Below are 16,493 nucleotides of genomic sequence, written 5' to 3'. Positions count from 1 at the left end.
CTCTTCTCTTCTCTTCCACCTCCTTCTCTACATGCCACAGCTGTCCACAGAAGGTCAGTATTGGGGGGGAAATAAGTGAGCCCTAGAGGGAATAAGCAAGCACGGCCCCACTGCTGCCCACTAATGAATATGAATGAAACACGGGATCAGTGTGTGTACCTATAGTTCACTTTAATAGCAGGAAACACACGCAGGCATTAGATCTATACAAACACACCATACAGTAAAGGCGTGTATAACATCACAGTGGCACGCAGCCTCAGCTTTAAACCAGCATTGTCTCAATCCTAATAAGTATCACACGCCAAGGACAAGAAAACAAGCAGGAACTGCCCCCCCGATGTTGTAAATCATTTCACTCTGGCTTTTTGTTCTTCGCTTAGTGTTTCCTGGCTCATCCTTCATCCTCCTCTTTACTCATCCTCCTCTTCTGCTTCTTATGGGAGATACTCGAGGAGATAGAGAGGGAAATGCCACATGTGCATACAGTGAAGGCATTTATCATACACGTGTGTGCATGCACACACACACACACACACACACACACACACACACACACACACACAGACACACACACACACACACACACACACACCTTCTCCAAGATATGTATCCTCACTTAAGGATATGCAGTGCAAGATGTCTTAGAAGTGTATCAGTATCTGTTCAACCAACAAAATGATCTGCATCTGTTCAACCAGGATCAGAGGTGGGCGCGGTTTCAGCAGAAGTCACGTTAATTTGGCAAATGCTTCATTTTCTGACCTGATATTCATTGACAATGCAATTGTTGTGTCTCCAAAGCTTCACAATGATTTAATATTAGCATATAATTAAATATTTCCACCTCCACATACTATAGTTTGATTTATATCTCTCATTTTGGTTTTAGCTAAACTAAGTTTTATGAACTGTCTGAAGCCAACGATCCCCCCAATATCCCCCTTCAAATGGGGGATATTGAAAAATCAGAAACCGTTTAATAAATCAAAACATTATTTTTTGCATGGGAAATGTAAACTCTACAGTAAAGATATGCAAGTATATAAAAATATCCTTCACCTGAAGGGAATACTTCTGGTGTATCAAATCAATGATTGATTAAGGTAGACGCTCCGCCTCGGTAATTGTGGAACTGACTTTTTCTGAATAATGAGCAACTTCAGATAGAAGAAATATCTTTTTCCATTGCATCGTTTGTGCTTTCCTGAATAACACATTTGGATTCAGGTGCATCCCTAATGCATATATCTAAAATAGTCATATTTTGCCTCTGCAGAATAACACACACACACACACACACACACACACACACACACACACACACACACACACTCATAAACCAAGTACAATATCAAACAGCTCCAAACTGCTGTGACACATACTTTGAAAAATCCCTGCAGCACATCCAGACTCTTTAATCTCGTCTTTCTCAATCCCTCCTTTGCTTACTTCGTCTCTCTTCCTTTCTTTCTTTCACTCTTGCGCTCTTTCTTTCCTTCTTATCTGGCTCCCTAAATGTCTTGCTCATGTCTGTGTGACTCTGGCTGCAAACCTGCTGCTGCTGTTGCTGCCAGCCTACATCCATACACCTGACAGCTAGCCAGAGAGAGAGGAGAGAGACACAAAGTACACAGCTTGAAGTGAAACACGCAGCAGGAGGCTGAGAAGTAAATGAGTGAGGAAATAAAGGGAGAGCTAATGAATGAAAGTAGGTCTGGGAGCTGTGTCCTCTAAGCAAACAGAGCTGTTAGAAACCAACAGAGGAGAGAGACAGGGGGTGATGTTGAGAGAGGCAGTAATGGATGACGGGATGGATGGATGGATGGATGAGGAGAGCAGGAGAAGTGAATGAATAAGAGATACTCACACTGGTAGACATGCTCGCCCTGTTACAGACGACTACTTCCCTGCCTTGTTAGCTCCTCCGCCACGGTGACATTGCTACAGCCCCCTTCACCGCTGTACCCGGGGGTAAATCTCTTTCCGTCTGCCTCCTCTCTTTTTCTTCTTTTTTAAAATCCTCTGGGGCTCCTTTTCCCCTTCTTCTCTCCTTCTTTCCTTCCCCTCCCCCCTGCGTCTCCCTCTCCTCCTCCTCCTCCTCCTCCTCCTCTTCCCTCTGCTACACCTTCTCCCTCCCTATCTTCCTCTACGGTCGGCTTCCTTTGCTCTGCTTGCCCGGTCCGAAGAGTCTCCTGCAAAGTGTCCTGCTCAGCGCGAGCAGGAAAGCAGCAAACACTGCCCTCCTCTTCCTCCCTCACTGGCTCTCCATCGCTCTGTTTACACCCCACTCTCTCTCAAAAGAAGCACCGCCACTCTTTTTTTTCCCCCTCCCTGTTAGAGTATATATTCTCCTCTTCCTCCTTCGTTGCTGCTATCTTCGTCTCTCCCCTCTCTTGTCTTACTGAAGCTGGAGAAAAAACGGGGGGAAGGCTTACACCCCGCTAAAGTGCAACGACGGGACAAAGAGGAGAGGCAGAGAGGAGAAGAAGCTGTGCAGCCAATGGCACAAGAGGGAGGTAGAAAGAGCGCTGGAGACAAAGAGTAGAAATAGCGCAAGAGCATTACAGACAGACAGACAGACAGACAGAGGGGATGGAGAAGTGGGGGAAACACAGGCACACCCACTCATTCAGCATCACACACACACACATGCAAACAGAGTGCTCCAGATATAGACCTATGACTTCATCAATTCAAGCCCACGTGCAAACACACACATACATGCATGAAAACATGTGCATGTGTGTGCAACACATAGTCGGACTTGCTGAGTGCTCCAGATATAGCTTCATGACCTCATCGAGGAGCTAACCCCCCCGCCCGAATTTACCCCTCGTCCCGCCCCGCTTAAGAGACGGGGGACTCATTCATATTGAATCAAGCTGAAGAGGAGAGAAAGAGAACATTCAGCACAAGACTGGGAATATTCCTCAGATAGATGGATAGAAAAAGAGACAGGAGACAGAAAGAGACGGATGGAGAAAGCAGAGGGAGATTTACTTTGAGGTTCCCTCCTCACTCAGAAACATCTCTGACTCTCTTTGACCCCTTCACTGTCTTTAGCTTACTTGTTAAAATTATGCCCTCCCTTTCTTCTGTACATAATTCAGAGAGGTGAATTTCTTCTTTCTGCCTATCACTGTCTACCAGCTACAGTCAATTATCTTTCAATGTGTCTGACTTCAAACACACACCCACAGTGTTCAGGCAAGTCAGTCTGCCACGGGTCAGCAGCACACTGCCTCTGTGTTTCACAAGACAGTCATACACTACACAGAAGGAGAATGTGGCTACTTACAGGAGAGATATAATAATAATGTATAATAATATTAATTGTGAACTGGCGACTTGTCCAGGGTGAACCCCGCCCCTCGCCCAATGTCAGCTGGGACAGGCTCCAGCCCCCCCGTGACCCTTCGAGAGTAAGCGGTTACAGAAAATGAATGAATGAATGAATGAATACTAACTGTAATAAATCATAAACTAAACAACTCAAACTCCAGAGTTTGACAGGCTTAACTTTACATTCACAGACAAGTGACAGTTAAAAACACATGATCAACTTACAGTATACGACTCATTGTCACTTGTTCTTGTCAAATTACAATGTTGTGCTCGTCTTATGCTCTTGCAGTGTTCCTGCAGCCTGCCTGTGAGCTTCCTCCAGTCTGAGCAGGAGGGGGCGGGGAGGAAACAACTCGCTTCAACCATAGACTGTATATTAAATTGGATTTCAAGCTATTTATTATACAGTCTATGGCTCCAGCTCACTATTTCGACTGCAGTACTCATTTTTGGACATGCAATTGCTATATATTGCTCCTTCAAGTCCCCCTCCACTCAAAAAAAGTTTTTATTCTCGTTCCTACAGTTGGATGTGCTTCACTTTGCAGAACAATGTATGTAGTTTGACACTAGAAGGAAGTTTTCACATATGTATATCTGCTGAAAGTGAAAGGATGCTCTGTGCTCATTGAAAAAGGATGATTTGTAACATCATGATGAGTTTCTGAACTCATCAGTACACATACACTGAGAATGAACTTTACTATAAAGTAGGAGAAACCTTGTGTCCAGTAGGAAAACTTAACTTAACTTAAACTATATTCGTGGATTCTTAGAGTAGATGTTTTTACAAGGATTTTAATGTGAACATTATACCTTTTCACAGAAAAAAAAACATCAGACAAATTGTTGTTTCATGCAAACTATTTGTATATGTGCTGGGGGATCTTTACTGTAAGGAAGGTATGTGAACGACCGAACTTAATACTTGTACGTGATTGTTTAACATCTCATTTCAAACCCATGGACATTAATATTAATATGGACATTATTATGTTGCTATAACAGCCTCCGCTCAGCTTTTCCATAAGATTTATGAACCTGGCTGCAGGGATAAGCTCCCATTCAGCTGTGATAAGTTGGCATTCATTCCCAAAGGAGCTGGATGGGTTTGAGGTCAGAACTCCTTCCCAGACCAGATTTGTTTTTTTAAAAATCTATTTTGATGTTTCTTTTAAATAAACAGAAGAACACATAAGCAAAAGACACATAATCAGAAGAGACTTCCAAGATGACAGCACCATCTCAGCACCAGCCTGAGGCAGACCCACGGAGTGACAAGTAAATAAATACTGGAAAACTATGAAATGAAACTATGACTGTAAGAGAGTGCTCACATGTCAAATAATCCAGACAGAAATAATAATCATAGTAGTATAATGAACTATAAGCCGTTCACATTTCATTCACTGACAAACAATGAGCCCCACAGCGAGAGAGACAGCCAATCCTAACTACACACGAGGAAGTAGACTGATAAAACCAATAATATAATGATCACCTCTTAACACAAAGCTTCTTAGCTATCACAAGTGTCCAGCCCCCTTCATCACATGGGTCTCTACTCTCTACACACACATTCCCAGTAGGTCAGGGTTAAGATATATTCTAAAGTTGTAAAAAGTATTAATACTTTCATACTTTTTCAATACCACATTTTCAAACGATACAATATCCAGTAATTGTTCTATCCAAGGTAGTGAAGCTATAAAAAATATGATCTAAGTGCTCATTCAAAGCCTCACTTCAGTAAAGTCTACATTGTCCTGTATGACAACCAGCAAAACTGGAGAGTGTTCAGATGTGTGTGCAGGTTGTTGATTAAAAAAAAAATCAATTTTGTGTGGCTGAGAATGTTTTTTTTTGCTGTGGTGTTTTTTGATTGCATCAAAGTTTAAAATTAAATTGGATAAAAGTTTAAAACTCTAATATCGTGACAACTCTGATCTATTCAGTATCATCCTTTAATAAAAGACGGATCTGTTTCTTTAAAGCATAAAGTTCTGTGTCTACCTTGAATGAGCAGAATGTTAATGACAGAACACAATGCACAAGCAGACAATCAGTAGATCAAAGCATTCTCTGTCTGTATACTCGGAACAAAAATAATTTCTTTATGAACCTTGCTCTGTGCACAGGGACACTAACACAATAAGGCTCTCCCTAAACAGTTGCTATAAAGTTGAAAGCAACACTATTGCCCAAATCTGAAAGTCTGAGACTGTGGGCCTCCCCTCAGGCAAAGCTTGGTGAAAGACGCCCCCTTAGTTTACTTGATTAAAGGAGGCTTCATTAAAAGGGCCTTTATTTTGCTGAATGCCTGGGATCATGATTATATTATGGTATTGCTGTTTTACATAATTTCAGACTACACCAAACACATAAAAATGTCTGTTCAAAGGCATTTATTAGTTTTTGACTCTGGGAAAGTGGGAAAAACAGTAAAATTCCTCAAAACTGTATCTCTGAACTCCCTTTAACCACATCAAACATATTTAGGCTGCTCTATGTGATCTCCTTTTGATAACTAACGCAATAGTTTTTCACTTCTATTTACTGAGTCTCCTCTGAAACTGTTTGGAGCCCCCTGGGGACGCCTGCCTCCCACACCTCTGGATTAGTGTGAACACTGTGTACCTTCTTGAAAAGGTGATCTCGAGTACGGTTCGTGTCTACTCAGTTCACTTTTGCTATTAGGATGTTGAGATTGGCAGGCTTTTCTACACCATATCAACAACATAAACAAATGTTGCGTAGGTGACGATGTACACAGGTACAACACAATGTTGCTAATGTGACACCCGAGCAGTGGGGAAGGGGGAACAATCGGACTGTAAGAAGCTTTTATATCCCGTATCTATCCTGAGCTAGAGCTGCAATGATTAGTCATGAGACACCCGGCAGATGTGCAGATTATTCTCAACATGAGAGTAATGAAATAGTTCTTATTTGTGATTAAACAAACAAGTAACATGTTACACTGTGGTTACTGGATAGAGCGAGTACAAGAGAGGCTAATTTTATGTGCTAAATTAGGGATAATTCTCCTGTGGATGTCCACATGGGAGTCCACAGGGGACATCTTTTCAATGTACAAGACATTCAAAAGACAACGTTTGGAAGTAACTTTGCTCAGTGAGATTAATTAGCTGATCTAAATAAAATTAGTTGACAACTATTTTGATAATGGATTAGTTGTTTTGTTCATTCAGGCATTTTTCAAGCAAAAATGTTAAACTTCTGCTGGTTCCAGCTTCTTAAATGTAAGACTTTGCTGCTTTCCTTTATCATTTATGATAGTAAACAAAAGACAAAATACAAAATAAGCTGTAGCGTTAAACTAGAAATACTCAACACTAATGAGTTTTCCCAAACCATGAAAAACAGCTCCAGATAAAAGGCACACACTGACTGAAAAGCCCACATACTTTTGTGGACTCACTGTTTTATATGAGCTTCTCTGCATTCACAGACTTTGATTACAGTGCACTCTAGTGGCAGGACTAAACTGTTCCAACCTCTGGCAAAATATGCTGTTGTCTCAGACACACACACACACACAAATGCACATATACACACCAACCCTCTTCAGATGCGGGATGCTATGAAACAATTTGCTGCATATATGGAAAGCACATTGTGTTCTCAGAGCATCAAATATCTACGAAGTCACACACACTCCCGGCCAGGGTGGAATCATAACACATTCAAAGTCATGAGCCTGAAACCAAACACAGATGAATGCAGACTGCAGATTTTAAAGTGCTGGTGGGAGGAGAGGATGAAGAAGAGAGTGAAGCTGTAATGCTGTGAGAGAGAGAGATGGAGGGAGGGGAAGATGGAGTGAGAGAAAATAAGGATAAGAGGGAGAGCTATCTGGGCCCTCCCCTGCTCTTCTTTCCACTACACGCTTTATCCATTACCGCTGAGAGAGACAGCCACTGAAAAGTTTCTCAATCCTCTGAGACGGTGGAGGGTGGAGGGACTCGCTTGCTTTCTTTCCCTCTTTTTATATCACACACACATACACACACTCACGGAGAGAGCTAATGTTGTGGTGGTTGAGGGAAGGAAAAAAGGAGAAAGACAGAAGGAAGAGAAGAAGAAGAAGAGTGGGACGCTGCATCCCACAGCATCCCTCTGACTATGGCAGCACTTAAAAGACAGATAGAAGAGAAAGGTAGAGACAGGAAGAGAGAAATAAAAAAAAAACGAGGTAACAAGATGCTGTGAGAACAGGCGAGTGAAGTGAGATCAAGCCTTTTACACAGATGCTATTTTAAACTCCATTTTCACCCAATCCCTTAACAGCTGGTTACACATGTCAGGACCAGACAGCTTCTTGCACTGCAAACCTCCACCACTCCTCTCATCTGTATGGCCATTGTGTGACACATCTCCACAGTGAATCTCCCAAAGCCTCTTAGCTCTTAGGCCGGGTTGCACCATCAAGGATACATTTTTAAACCTTATTAAATCATGGCTTAACTTTAAATTATGTTGCACCAAACTTTTGTACAGTCTTAAAATTCAGACAGATTAAATTTAAACCTCTATTTTAATCTCAGTTAATTTTAAAAAAAATTTAAATTAAATTTAATTGTGTTGCACCAAAAATCCAATTTGAAGTGTGGTCCAGTGTAAACTTTGAATGTAAACTTGGGGAGGTTTAACTTTTAAAATGGTTGTCTGTTTATGAGCCATCATGAAGAGTTTAACTAGGCTAACAAACTTTTTAGCTGGCTAACAAACAATGTAACAAACTATGCCTAATTTAGTTGTTTTTTTTTTTATTTGGGTAAGACAGCATCTCTCTGTTGATTAAACTCTACTGGGACACACAAACAAAGATTAATTTTTAAACTAAATCAAATCATGGTTTAATTTTAAATTATGTTGGAGCAAATTTTTAAACTACTGTAAAATTAAGAGAGATTAAATTTAAACCTCTATGTACATCTCAGTTTAATTTTTACTCTAAACATCAAAACATAAAATTTAAACTGGCATCCAGTATTAACTTTGAACTTAAACCTGAGGAGGCTTAACTTTTAAAATGGCTGCCTTTTTCAGATGGATTGAGCAAAATAATTCTCTGCAGAGCCATCATGAGAAGGCTAACTACACTATCATGTTTTTTTATCTGTCTAGGAAACAATGCAATGCTTTATTAACTTTTCAGCTAGTTAGCAAACAATGTAACATTTTGTTAGCAAGCAAACAATATAACATTTTTAACATTTTTGTTAAATTATTAAATTAAATTTAACCAGCTAGCCAAGAATGCAAGGTAAGGTAAGTATCTCTATATTGATTAAACTGTAGCGTTAAACTTACTAAACGTACTGATTTACTGAAGGGAGATTAGTTTTGAAATGTGCAACAGTGCTGTGCTTAAATCTGCAACCTGGTTTTGCTAAACTCTGATTAGATTTAATCTCAGATTTAACTAATCTTTGTTGGTGCAACTGAGTCTTAGTAATAAATGTTTATGATTGAGAGAAGATTTACACAAGACTGTGTCAGGATGGTGTGTCTGTAAGCTAAACTGCACACAAATAAGTCTCCATGTCTCATACATATTAAATCTATGCATGTATGTATATTACATACCCAGTGTTTGAAACATCAGCACTTATGTTTCCAGATGTGTTCAGGCTTTGTGTGAGTGTTTGAAGTGGTTGCTTCATGGGTTAATGGAAACCCAGTGGGGCCCATATCAATGAGGGCTTAGCTTGTCCCCCCATTAGCAGCTGTGCTAACCTCAGCACACTGTCAGCTCAATACTGAAAGGTTAAGACCACGATGGGACATTGCCAAATGACTCAAGGCCCCAGAGATCCTCAGTCTGGAGTGAAAAGACGGAGCAATGAGCATAATTACGGTTTTTTGAATGCAGTTTGTGCAAATATGCATCAAATAATAATGAGGCTGATTCCATTCCCCGATGATTAGTTAAAACTCCTGAATCAGCTTCTACCAGGGAGAATGCTCTGCACGTGTTTTACAGCATTTTCTGTGCTATGTTTGTGTTGGTGTGTGTTTTTCTTTGTAGCTCATGCAAATTCCAGAAAAAATGATTCACCTGGAATTACAGAAATGGGGGCTCAAACAACTAAGCATGCTCAACAAAGCAAAAACAAAAACAAGGTTTCGTAAAAGCAGAAAAAAGTTTGTTTTGTCCACCGACCTGTCATGGTCTCGGCCGACGCCCCACACACGGATGCTACTGATTGGCTGAGAGTGGAGCAGGCTGCGATCATCTGGGTCAACCAGGGTCAACATGCGGTCCTGAAGCACTAACAGCATCCCTTTACCCTGGAAGACCACAACAAAGGACACACTTTAACTTGTGCTAACAGCCTGGAGGCGTTACAAGATGATTAAAGAAATTAGAAAAGAAAGAAACATATTCCTGAACAGAGAATTTATTTTTTCTAACTTTTCTCTAACACTTTCATTTCAATGTGACAATTAACTGTTCAGGCCTCTAAAAACTGCAAGCAAAACACAAGAAAAAACAGACTCTACTCATTGTCTTCATTTTAAATTTCTTAAAATCCTGTATGCTTTAAATCCAGGAGCAAAAGTAAAGGCTGTAAATACAGACAGTCCACTTACACACAAAGATGTTCAAAGTGAGATGGTAAATCACTCTTTGGTTGAACTTCTTGCAACTCATAGACATGCAAACTGTGACAAGCTGCTGTTCTTTGTTCAAAAGCCAAAGCATTGGGAACCACTGTTTTTATACACATACTGTATATTGTATTGTGTGTCTCTGCTGGCACACTGACCTCTCCCCAGACACCAGCTGAGTCCCGTATGTCCCTCCTGCAGTAGGACAGCTGTCTGATACAGTGGTGGACGGCAACGCTGCTCCTCCCCTCACACAGGTCCTGTTCTGCCATCTCCACCCAGCCCAGAGATCGCACCGGAAACGACTGGAAGAAACACAACACACACATAATTGTTTTGTTAAACTTGTAAGGAGTCATAATCTTCCTCCATATCCTTAACTAATCTCTATCCTTACAGGATAACTCAGTTTCCAACACAGGTTTTGTTTTAGTTTTGCTTTTTAGTATCATTTTGTCAGTTTTGTCAGCTCATCAAAATAACTGGTGAGATACAATACAGAGCAGTCAGACAATCTGACAGATTATAAACAAACCAACATTTAGCCAGATCATCTAAAACCACATGGTAATAAAAATATAATTAAATAACAAATAATAAACCACTTAGTTTGAAGGCAAATATGTCACCCAAAATGTTGGGATAATCCTTCATTACAAAGAAAACTGTGTGTGTGTGCAATTACAGAGAGTAAGTTATGTCAAGAGTAATAATTTTAGTGTTTACTTTCATTATTCTCTTACAAATATGTTTCTCAAATCTGTTTGTTTAAAACCTGTCTGATTAGTCACGATTTGTACCCTGTCAAATTTCTCACCACTGTCAAACCACACTAATTAACACTGCAACTCTGCAGTGCATGTGTTTGGTAAGAAAGTATCTCTATATTACTTCTGACAAGCGACTTTTGACTTACGAGTCACCTCAGTGACGTCATCTGCAATGCTTGACTGTGCACATCGTCTATGTCAGTCTTGTAGCCATCGTCCTGTCCTACTGGGAACTGTGCTACTCTCTGTGTCTATCACCCTGCTCCACTTCCATCACTGTTCTTTAATTCTGAGACTTGGTTTGTATTGATATCAACACAAAAACAGTCATTATGACAGATGAATCGTCCTGATGCACGCTCTATGTTCTGTTGAGAGACACATGTGAGAAAGGGCAAATTAAGACAATGTCCCAAACGGATTCTCAGGAAATAGTTTGGAGAGAATATTGTTGCTGTCCTGTGAAAATCACTTACAAAGTTGTTGATTTTTAATTTTTTTGATAAAACTGAAAGATGGAGTCCTCTTTATGAGTTTTGAGTTTGACTATCCTCCTATTTCTTAAGCCAAACAAACTATTTACAAAGCCGCTGGATAATCTGAAAATGCATTACCACAAAACTGAAAACATGGCTGTTTTTCTCTTGCTCCTGAACTGTTAACATTTTAGAGACAACTGTTTTTTATTAGACAGTGTTGGTTTATGAAAACGGCTTAGGAGAAACCATGGCCAACTGTAACTGGATCAAATTGGATCTTCCTTTAATCCTCATCTGTATGCCTCAGATCAACTCGTTTTATACATAATTTTAATAATAAGAGCCCACACATAAGTACATACTAACAGAGGGACAAAGTAACTCAAAGTTCCTCTCAGAGATGAGTTTTGGTTACAGAGGTACAGCAGAGTGTGCAGTGACAGCTACTGTTCCATCACAAGGCAACCACCAGAGCAATAACTGAGAGAAGTTTGATTGGAGAAAACAACACATGAAATATGAAAGACTGTGCGTGTGTTTTGTGTGTGTATGTGCGTAGACGGCCTCAGGCCAACAGCTATCACTATCCCCTCTCCTCTCCTCTTTTGACTCTTTCTCTTTGGTCCTCAGACACAACAGGGAGTTTCTCCCTGCTGAAGAAAACCTCAGCGTAAATTCACCAAGCCCTGAAAGAGTGTCGAGCAAGCATGCACACCAGCACACACACACACACACACACATGCAGACACACACGCAGACACACATCATGATCTCTCTCTCTCCTCCACTGACCATATTATTCTCCACTGGTTTCCTCCTCATTAAACTTTCACACATCCTGAGATCATATCTGAATTCCCACACTGCTCCCCTGTGTGTGTGTTTTTTTTTGATTCCTATGAGGAATCAGAATATCTCAAGCTTTTCTTTCACTTGAATCTGAATTAGTAAAGCATGTAGAAGCCTGATTTTCTGTCCTTCGTGGTTTAAGTTTGTTCTTTCTGGAAAAAAAAAATCCTGACTAAAAAAGAAAATGTACTTTTGGTTTTGGAATCTAAAATATGATGCAACATTTGCCATTACTTTAGGTGTTCTTACTGCACAACAGCGAGCATGGACATTTGATTTTTTAATGTTGCATTCATTTAATATGTATTTCGCAATACTGGTGAAATTTATCAACTACCGACTCCAGGCACATACCACAACTGTCTCAGAAAAGATTATTCCACCTATGTCTTTTTTCAAACCTAACCAGAGAAACAGTTTCACCTTTCATTCCTCAGCTTTTCATTTATCAGCTCCTACTTTCATTATGATCATCCCACATGTCTGCTGGCTGAGCCTCTCTATACGATATTCTTCTATATGGTTTGTGTTTAAATGTTTAGTTTGGCCGTAAACAAATTCACTACAGCTCAGTTCACAAAGTGACCACTGAGTGGTGCTGCAACATAACAATAGAGAGACGAGCAGAGAGGAGCGGAGACCAGTGAGCAGGTTCATTACGTCACCGCAAACAAAACGCAGAGACTTAATTCATTAACAAACACATGATTTGGTGGAAGGCTGATATTTTGCTGCAGGGGTGGGTAATAACAAGTTACAAGTACTGCATATTAGTAAAACAGTATATATTTTAACAACAAATACTTTCCATGTTCAACTCTGCCACTTTTACTTCTGCAATTTATACCTTAGTCACATTTAATATGCTCTGAATGCAGGGACTGTCTCATGGGGTTGTTAACATTACATTAGCTATGTTAATTTTTAATGTGTGGGTTTTTAAATTAGAAAGCCGTTAATCTAATGTAATACCAACATTAACATTAATGTTACTTTCATAATTGCAATACACCCTAAAAATGGAAAGTAACTTCTACTTAATTTATTGTGATTTATTAACCAAGTACTTTTTACTTTTACTTGAGTCATTTATTATGTGAGTAACATGAGCAAAGATTTGCAGTAATCTACCCACCACTTGTATACTGCATTAATAAGTACTAGTAGAATCTCTTAATCAGTTCATCTCTCACCACACTGGCTTATAATTTTTTTCTTTTACTTCCTCAGCCTGTTATCATAACTGCCTTAACTTTGTGCCAACTGCAGATATTGCGTGTCCATGAAAATTTCAGTATATTTGTATAAATTTACAAACTTACAGCCATTAGCAACGAGTATTTATGATTTTGTCAAGTATAAAATCCCCACAAATGATTGTTCTTGGCCACACCGTTATTTATTACAAAAATATTAAGCATTTAGTTATTATGATCTTACCATTGCCTCTGGATCAGAGAAAGTATTGTTGAGGTCGACTGTCTCCAGCTGGGCTGGAGGGCTGCAGAGAGACAGACATAACAAACAGTTAACATGAAGTCATATTACATAAACTAGTAGATGAAAAAAACTCAGGTTTTGTTTGTTTTTTCAAGTGGAAAAACCTGTGTTTATTACTTGAGTTTAAGTGAAGCATAGCGGAGGGTAGCCCCTTCAAACGCCTTCAGACTGGGATCCGGATACACTGGATAGTCCTTCAGCTCCTGGAGGAAAACAGACAGATGGATATTCAATAAGAGAGACATTCGAAGTGAATAAATTAAATGAAAGAATGAAGATGAAAAACTGGCATACTTTAATACTGATTTCACCAACTTATTTGATCTACTTGCTTTGTAATAACTGAAGGAGGATGATATTCATTTTAACGTAATATGAGAGATATTCATCTTTGTTGAACACAGTCTTCAGACTGGACAGAGATTACTGTGTGCTCGTTTCAATTTAATAAACGCAGTAGTGGAAGCAGAGATATATTGATAACACCGTCATGCTTTTAGGGGAATACAGACTAAAGTTAACTATTCAAAGTGTTATTTTAATGAAGTAGAGCTAATATTGTGAAAAGGCTAGACTAGAAACGGAGGATTTTGTAGTTACTGATGTACCTAGCTTCATGTTTAGTGCCACCCTATGTAACAGTGTGACTATAATTTTAGTAAGTTGATGAAGGAATTGTGGATTTTGGATCTGGATAGATGAAATAAAGAAGATATTTATCTTTAAATTTAAAAGCACATTGGCAACATCCCCATTCAGATCAAAATTTCTCAATAAAACCATTAAAAAATATCACAAAAATATATTTACAGAGAGAGACAATTTCAACGAGTGAACGCCTAAATAAATGTGACTCACTTTGGCTGCGCAGGTGGTGATGTTGAGATTTGGTCCAGAAGAGGTGACATCATTGGAGGGAGTGGAGGAGGAGGAGGAGGAGGAGGAGGGGGAGGAGCCAGAGGGTGAGGGGACCGGCTCCACCGAGCTGTCAGATACCAGACTGCTGGGGCGCTGTGGGAGAGACAGACAGAGGAACGCAGATCGACAGGCGGAGAGGAGAGGATGATGGGTACGCTATCGATCGTCCGAGATAGTTGACTGAGATTCTGTATTTGCCAGTTACAGCATCAACCTTTGATATAATGGAGGCTCCTCTCTGACCACAGCAACACAGAAAACTGTAACCTCTGGTTAAACTTGGTTTTTTTTGCATGTCATTATTTCAATTTAAAAATGTTTCTGAATCCTGTTTGACACATTTACATAAAACAGTCTCAACTCAAGGTCCATTTACTAGCTTGTGCTGTCAATTGCATTTCACAGTTCATCAGCAGATGGAGTTTTCAATATGGCTGCTGTGAAAATGTCTATTAGATGTTCTTAAAGTAAGCGAACCTTCAGTTAAAACTGTTTTGTCCAACGACTATTTTCAAAATTAAGATAGAGCTTTTATGCTTAATCTTATAAATGACTGTTTTTACAAATTAGGAGGTTTTCTTGCTGCTGCCACCCTTTAGGTTATTATTATGGATTTCAGTGATGAGTTGATGAGCTTGATGATTCAAATGTAGAAGAGTCAAAGCAGATATGCATTGTATGACAATAGCATACATTTTCTTTAATTTCCCAGATCAAGCCTTCACCATTTGACCTTTCATCCAAAGCTGAAGATTGCCTCAATTTTATAAAGTTTTTGATCAAATAATAATGTGAGTTTTGCCATTATAGCTGTCATTGTAAATGTGTCAAGTGATATCTAGAAAAAAATATGTAAAAAAGTGTGCTTCCTCACAGAATGAAGAGGTATTCTAATCTCTCACTCCAACGCAAAAAATGTAAATAAATTTAAATGTAAATACGTTTGGCCACACAGTGTGTTTGGGTCTGTGGGTCCTCTCACCTCATTGGGTGGTTTGAGGGAGTCCTGTGTCTCCTGCTGTGGGTCCTGCTCAGCGTCTGGCTCAGTGTTGGGAGAGGTGTGCTGGTTGCCAGAGGCAACAGGTCGGTGGTACTGCGTGGTGCCGGTGGGGACGTGCCAGAAATAGACCTCTGATGAGTCTGAGATCTCCCGCCAGCCTGGGGGCAGGTCCCCGTCACCCCATACATCTGCTGAAGGGTGACACCCATACACAAACACATGTTGTACATTGATGCATCATACAAACACAAACACATACATAATGCATGATTGCACACAGGAGGGCTCTGCAAAGACACATACCATCATGACATACATACATACAAAAGGCTATACACACAAAGGGGATGAACGTGGTAAATTTCAGAGATGGTCAGCCTGTCCCTACTTAGTTTCTGTTGTCATAGCAACTCCAGGGCTCATCCCCTGTAGCAGGACCCACAGGGCAGCAGCATCTCTCCCTTCCTCTTTTTCCTGCTTCTCTTTCTCACTCTCTACCGTCTTATATTTCTCACCATCCCCTCATGTTTTCCATTTATCCATCCTCGACAATCATTGCTTAACAAATCCAGCTCTGCTCTTTTCTTTTTCCCTTTTTCCTTCCTTTTTCACACCCTATCTGCTATCTGCAGTATCCTATCCTTCTGCCCATCCTAATCACTCTCTGCGCCATAAGGTGGCTCACAGGGGCCTTAAAGGTTCCAGCAGTACTGCTGGAGTGACTTGCTCGCTTAAGAAGAGGCTTTTGGTAAATTTCCAGATCAGACAGTCTGTAGGAGGTAGAAGGAGGGAGGGAGGAAGAGGAGGAGTGAAGGGAGGGAGGAAGAGAGGCATGATAAAAGGCTGACAAAGATATGCTAATGGTTTTAAAAGAAATATCACGGGCTGGCTGCACAAAACACCTTAAATTAAGACTTTTTGAAAAGCCTGAGTTGAGATTTCCTTAAAATAAAAACAGCTGCAAAAAAAACACTCTTAAGTCTTCTCCTT

General features: G+C 40.1%; 1 protein-coding gene across 2 annotated transcripts in view; it reads right to left on the bottom strand.

Annotated features, from left to right (window-relative positions):
• The window catches only part of apbb2a (amyloid beta (A4) precursor protein-binding, family B, member 2a), a 59,164-nt gene that overhangs the window by 33,767 nt on the left and 8,904 nt on the right, over window positions 1–16,493 (bottom strand). The window contains exons 3-8 of one of the 2 annotated variants that reach the window (XM_084719234.1): window positions 15,486–15,691; window positions 14,444–14,596; window positions 13,703–13,788; window positions 13,526–13,586; window positions 10,146–10,292; window positions 9,539–9,666 (exon numbers count right to left, since the gene is read on the bottom strand). In XM_084719234.1, coding sequence (XP_084575360.1) covers window positions 9,539–9,666; window positions 10,146–10,292; window positions 13,526–13,586; window positions 13,703–13,788; window positions 14,444–14,596; window positions 15,486–15,691 — 781 coding nt within the window. Of the gene's footprint in view, window positions 1–9,538; window positions 9,667–10,145; window positions 10,293–13,525; window positions 13,587–13,702; window positions 13,789–14,443; window positions 14,597–15,485; window positions 15,695–16,493 lie in introns of both variants that reach the window. The other variant, XM_084719233.1, reaches the window with a different exon arrangement.

This window comes from Lutjanus erythropterus, chromosome 5, assembly GCF_056507025.1.
Source record: "Lutjanus erythropterus isolate fLutEry1 chromosome 5, fLutEry1.hap2, whole genome shotgun sequence".
NCBI lineage: Eukaryota > Metazoa > Chordata > Actinopteri > Lutjaniformes > Lutjanidae > Lutjanus > Lutjanus erythropterus.
Note: the sequence above shows the minus strand (reverse complement) of the source record. Positions and strands in the feature narration are given on the sequence as shown.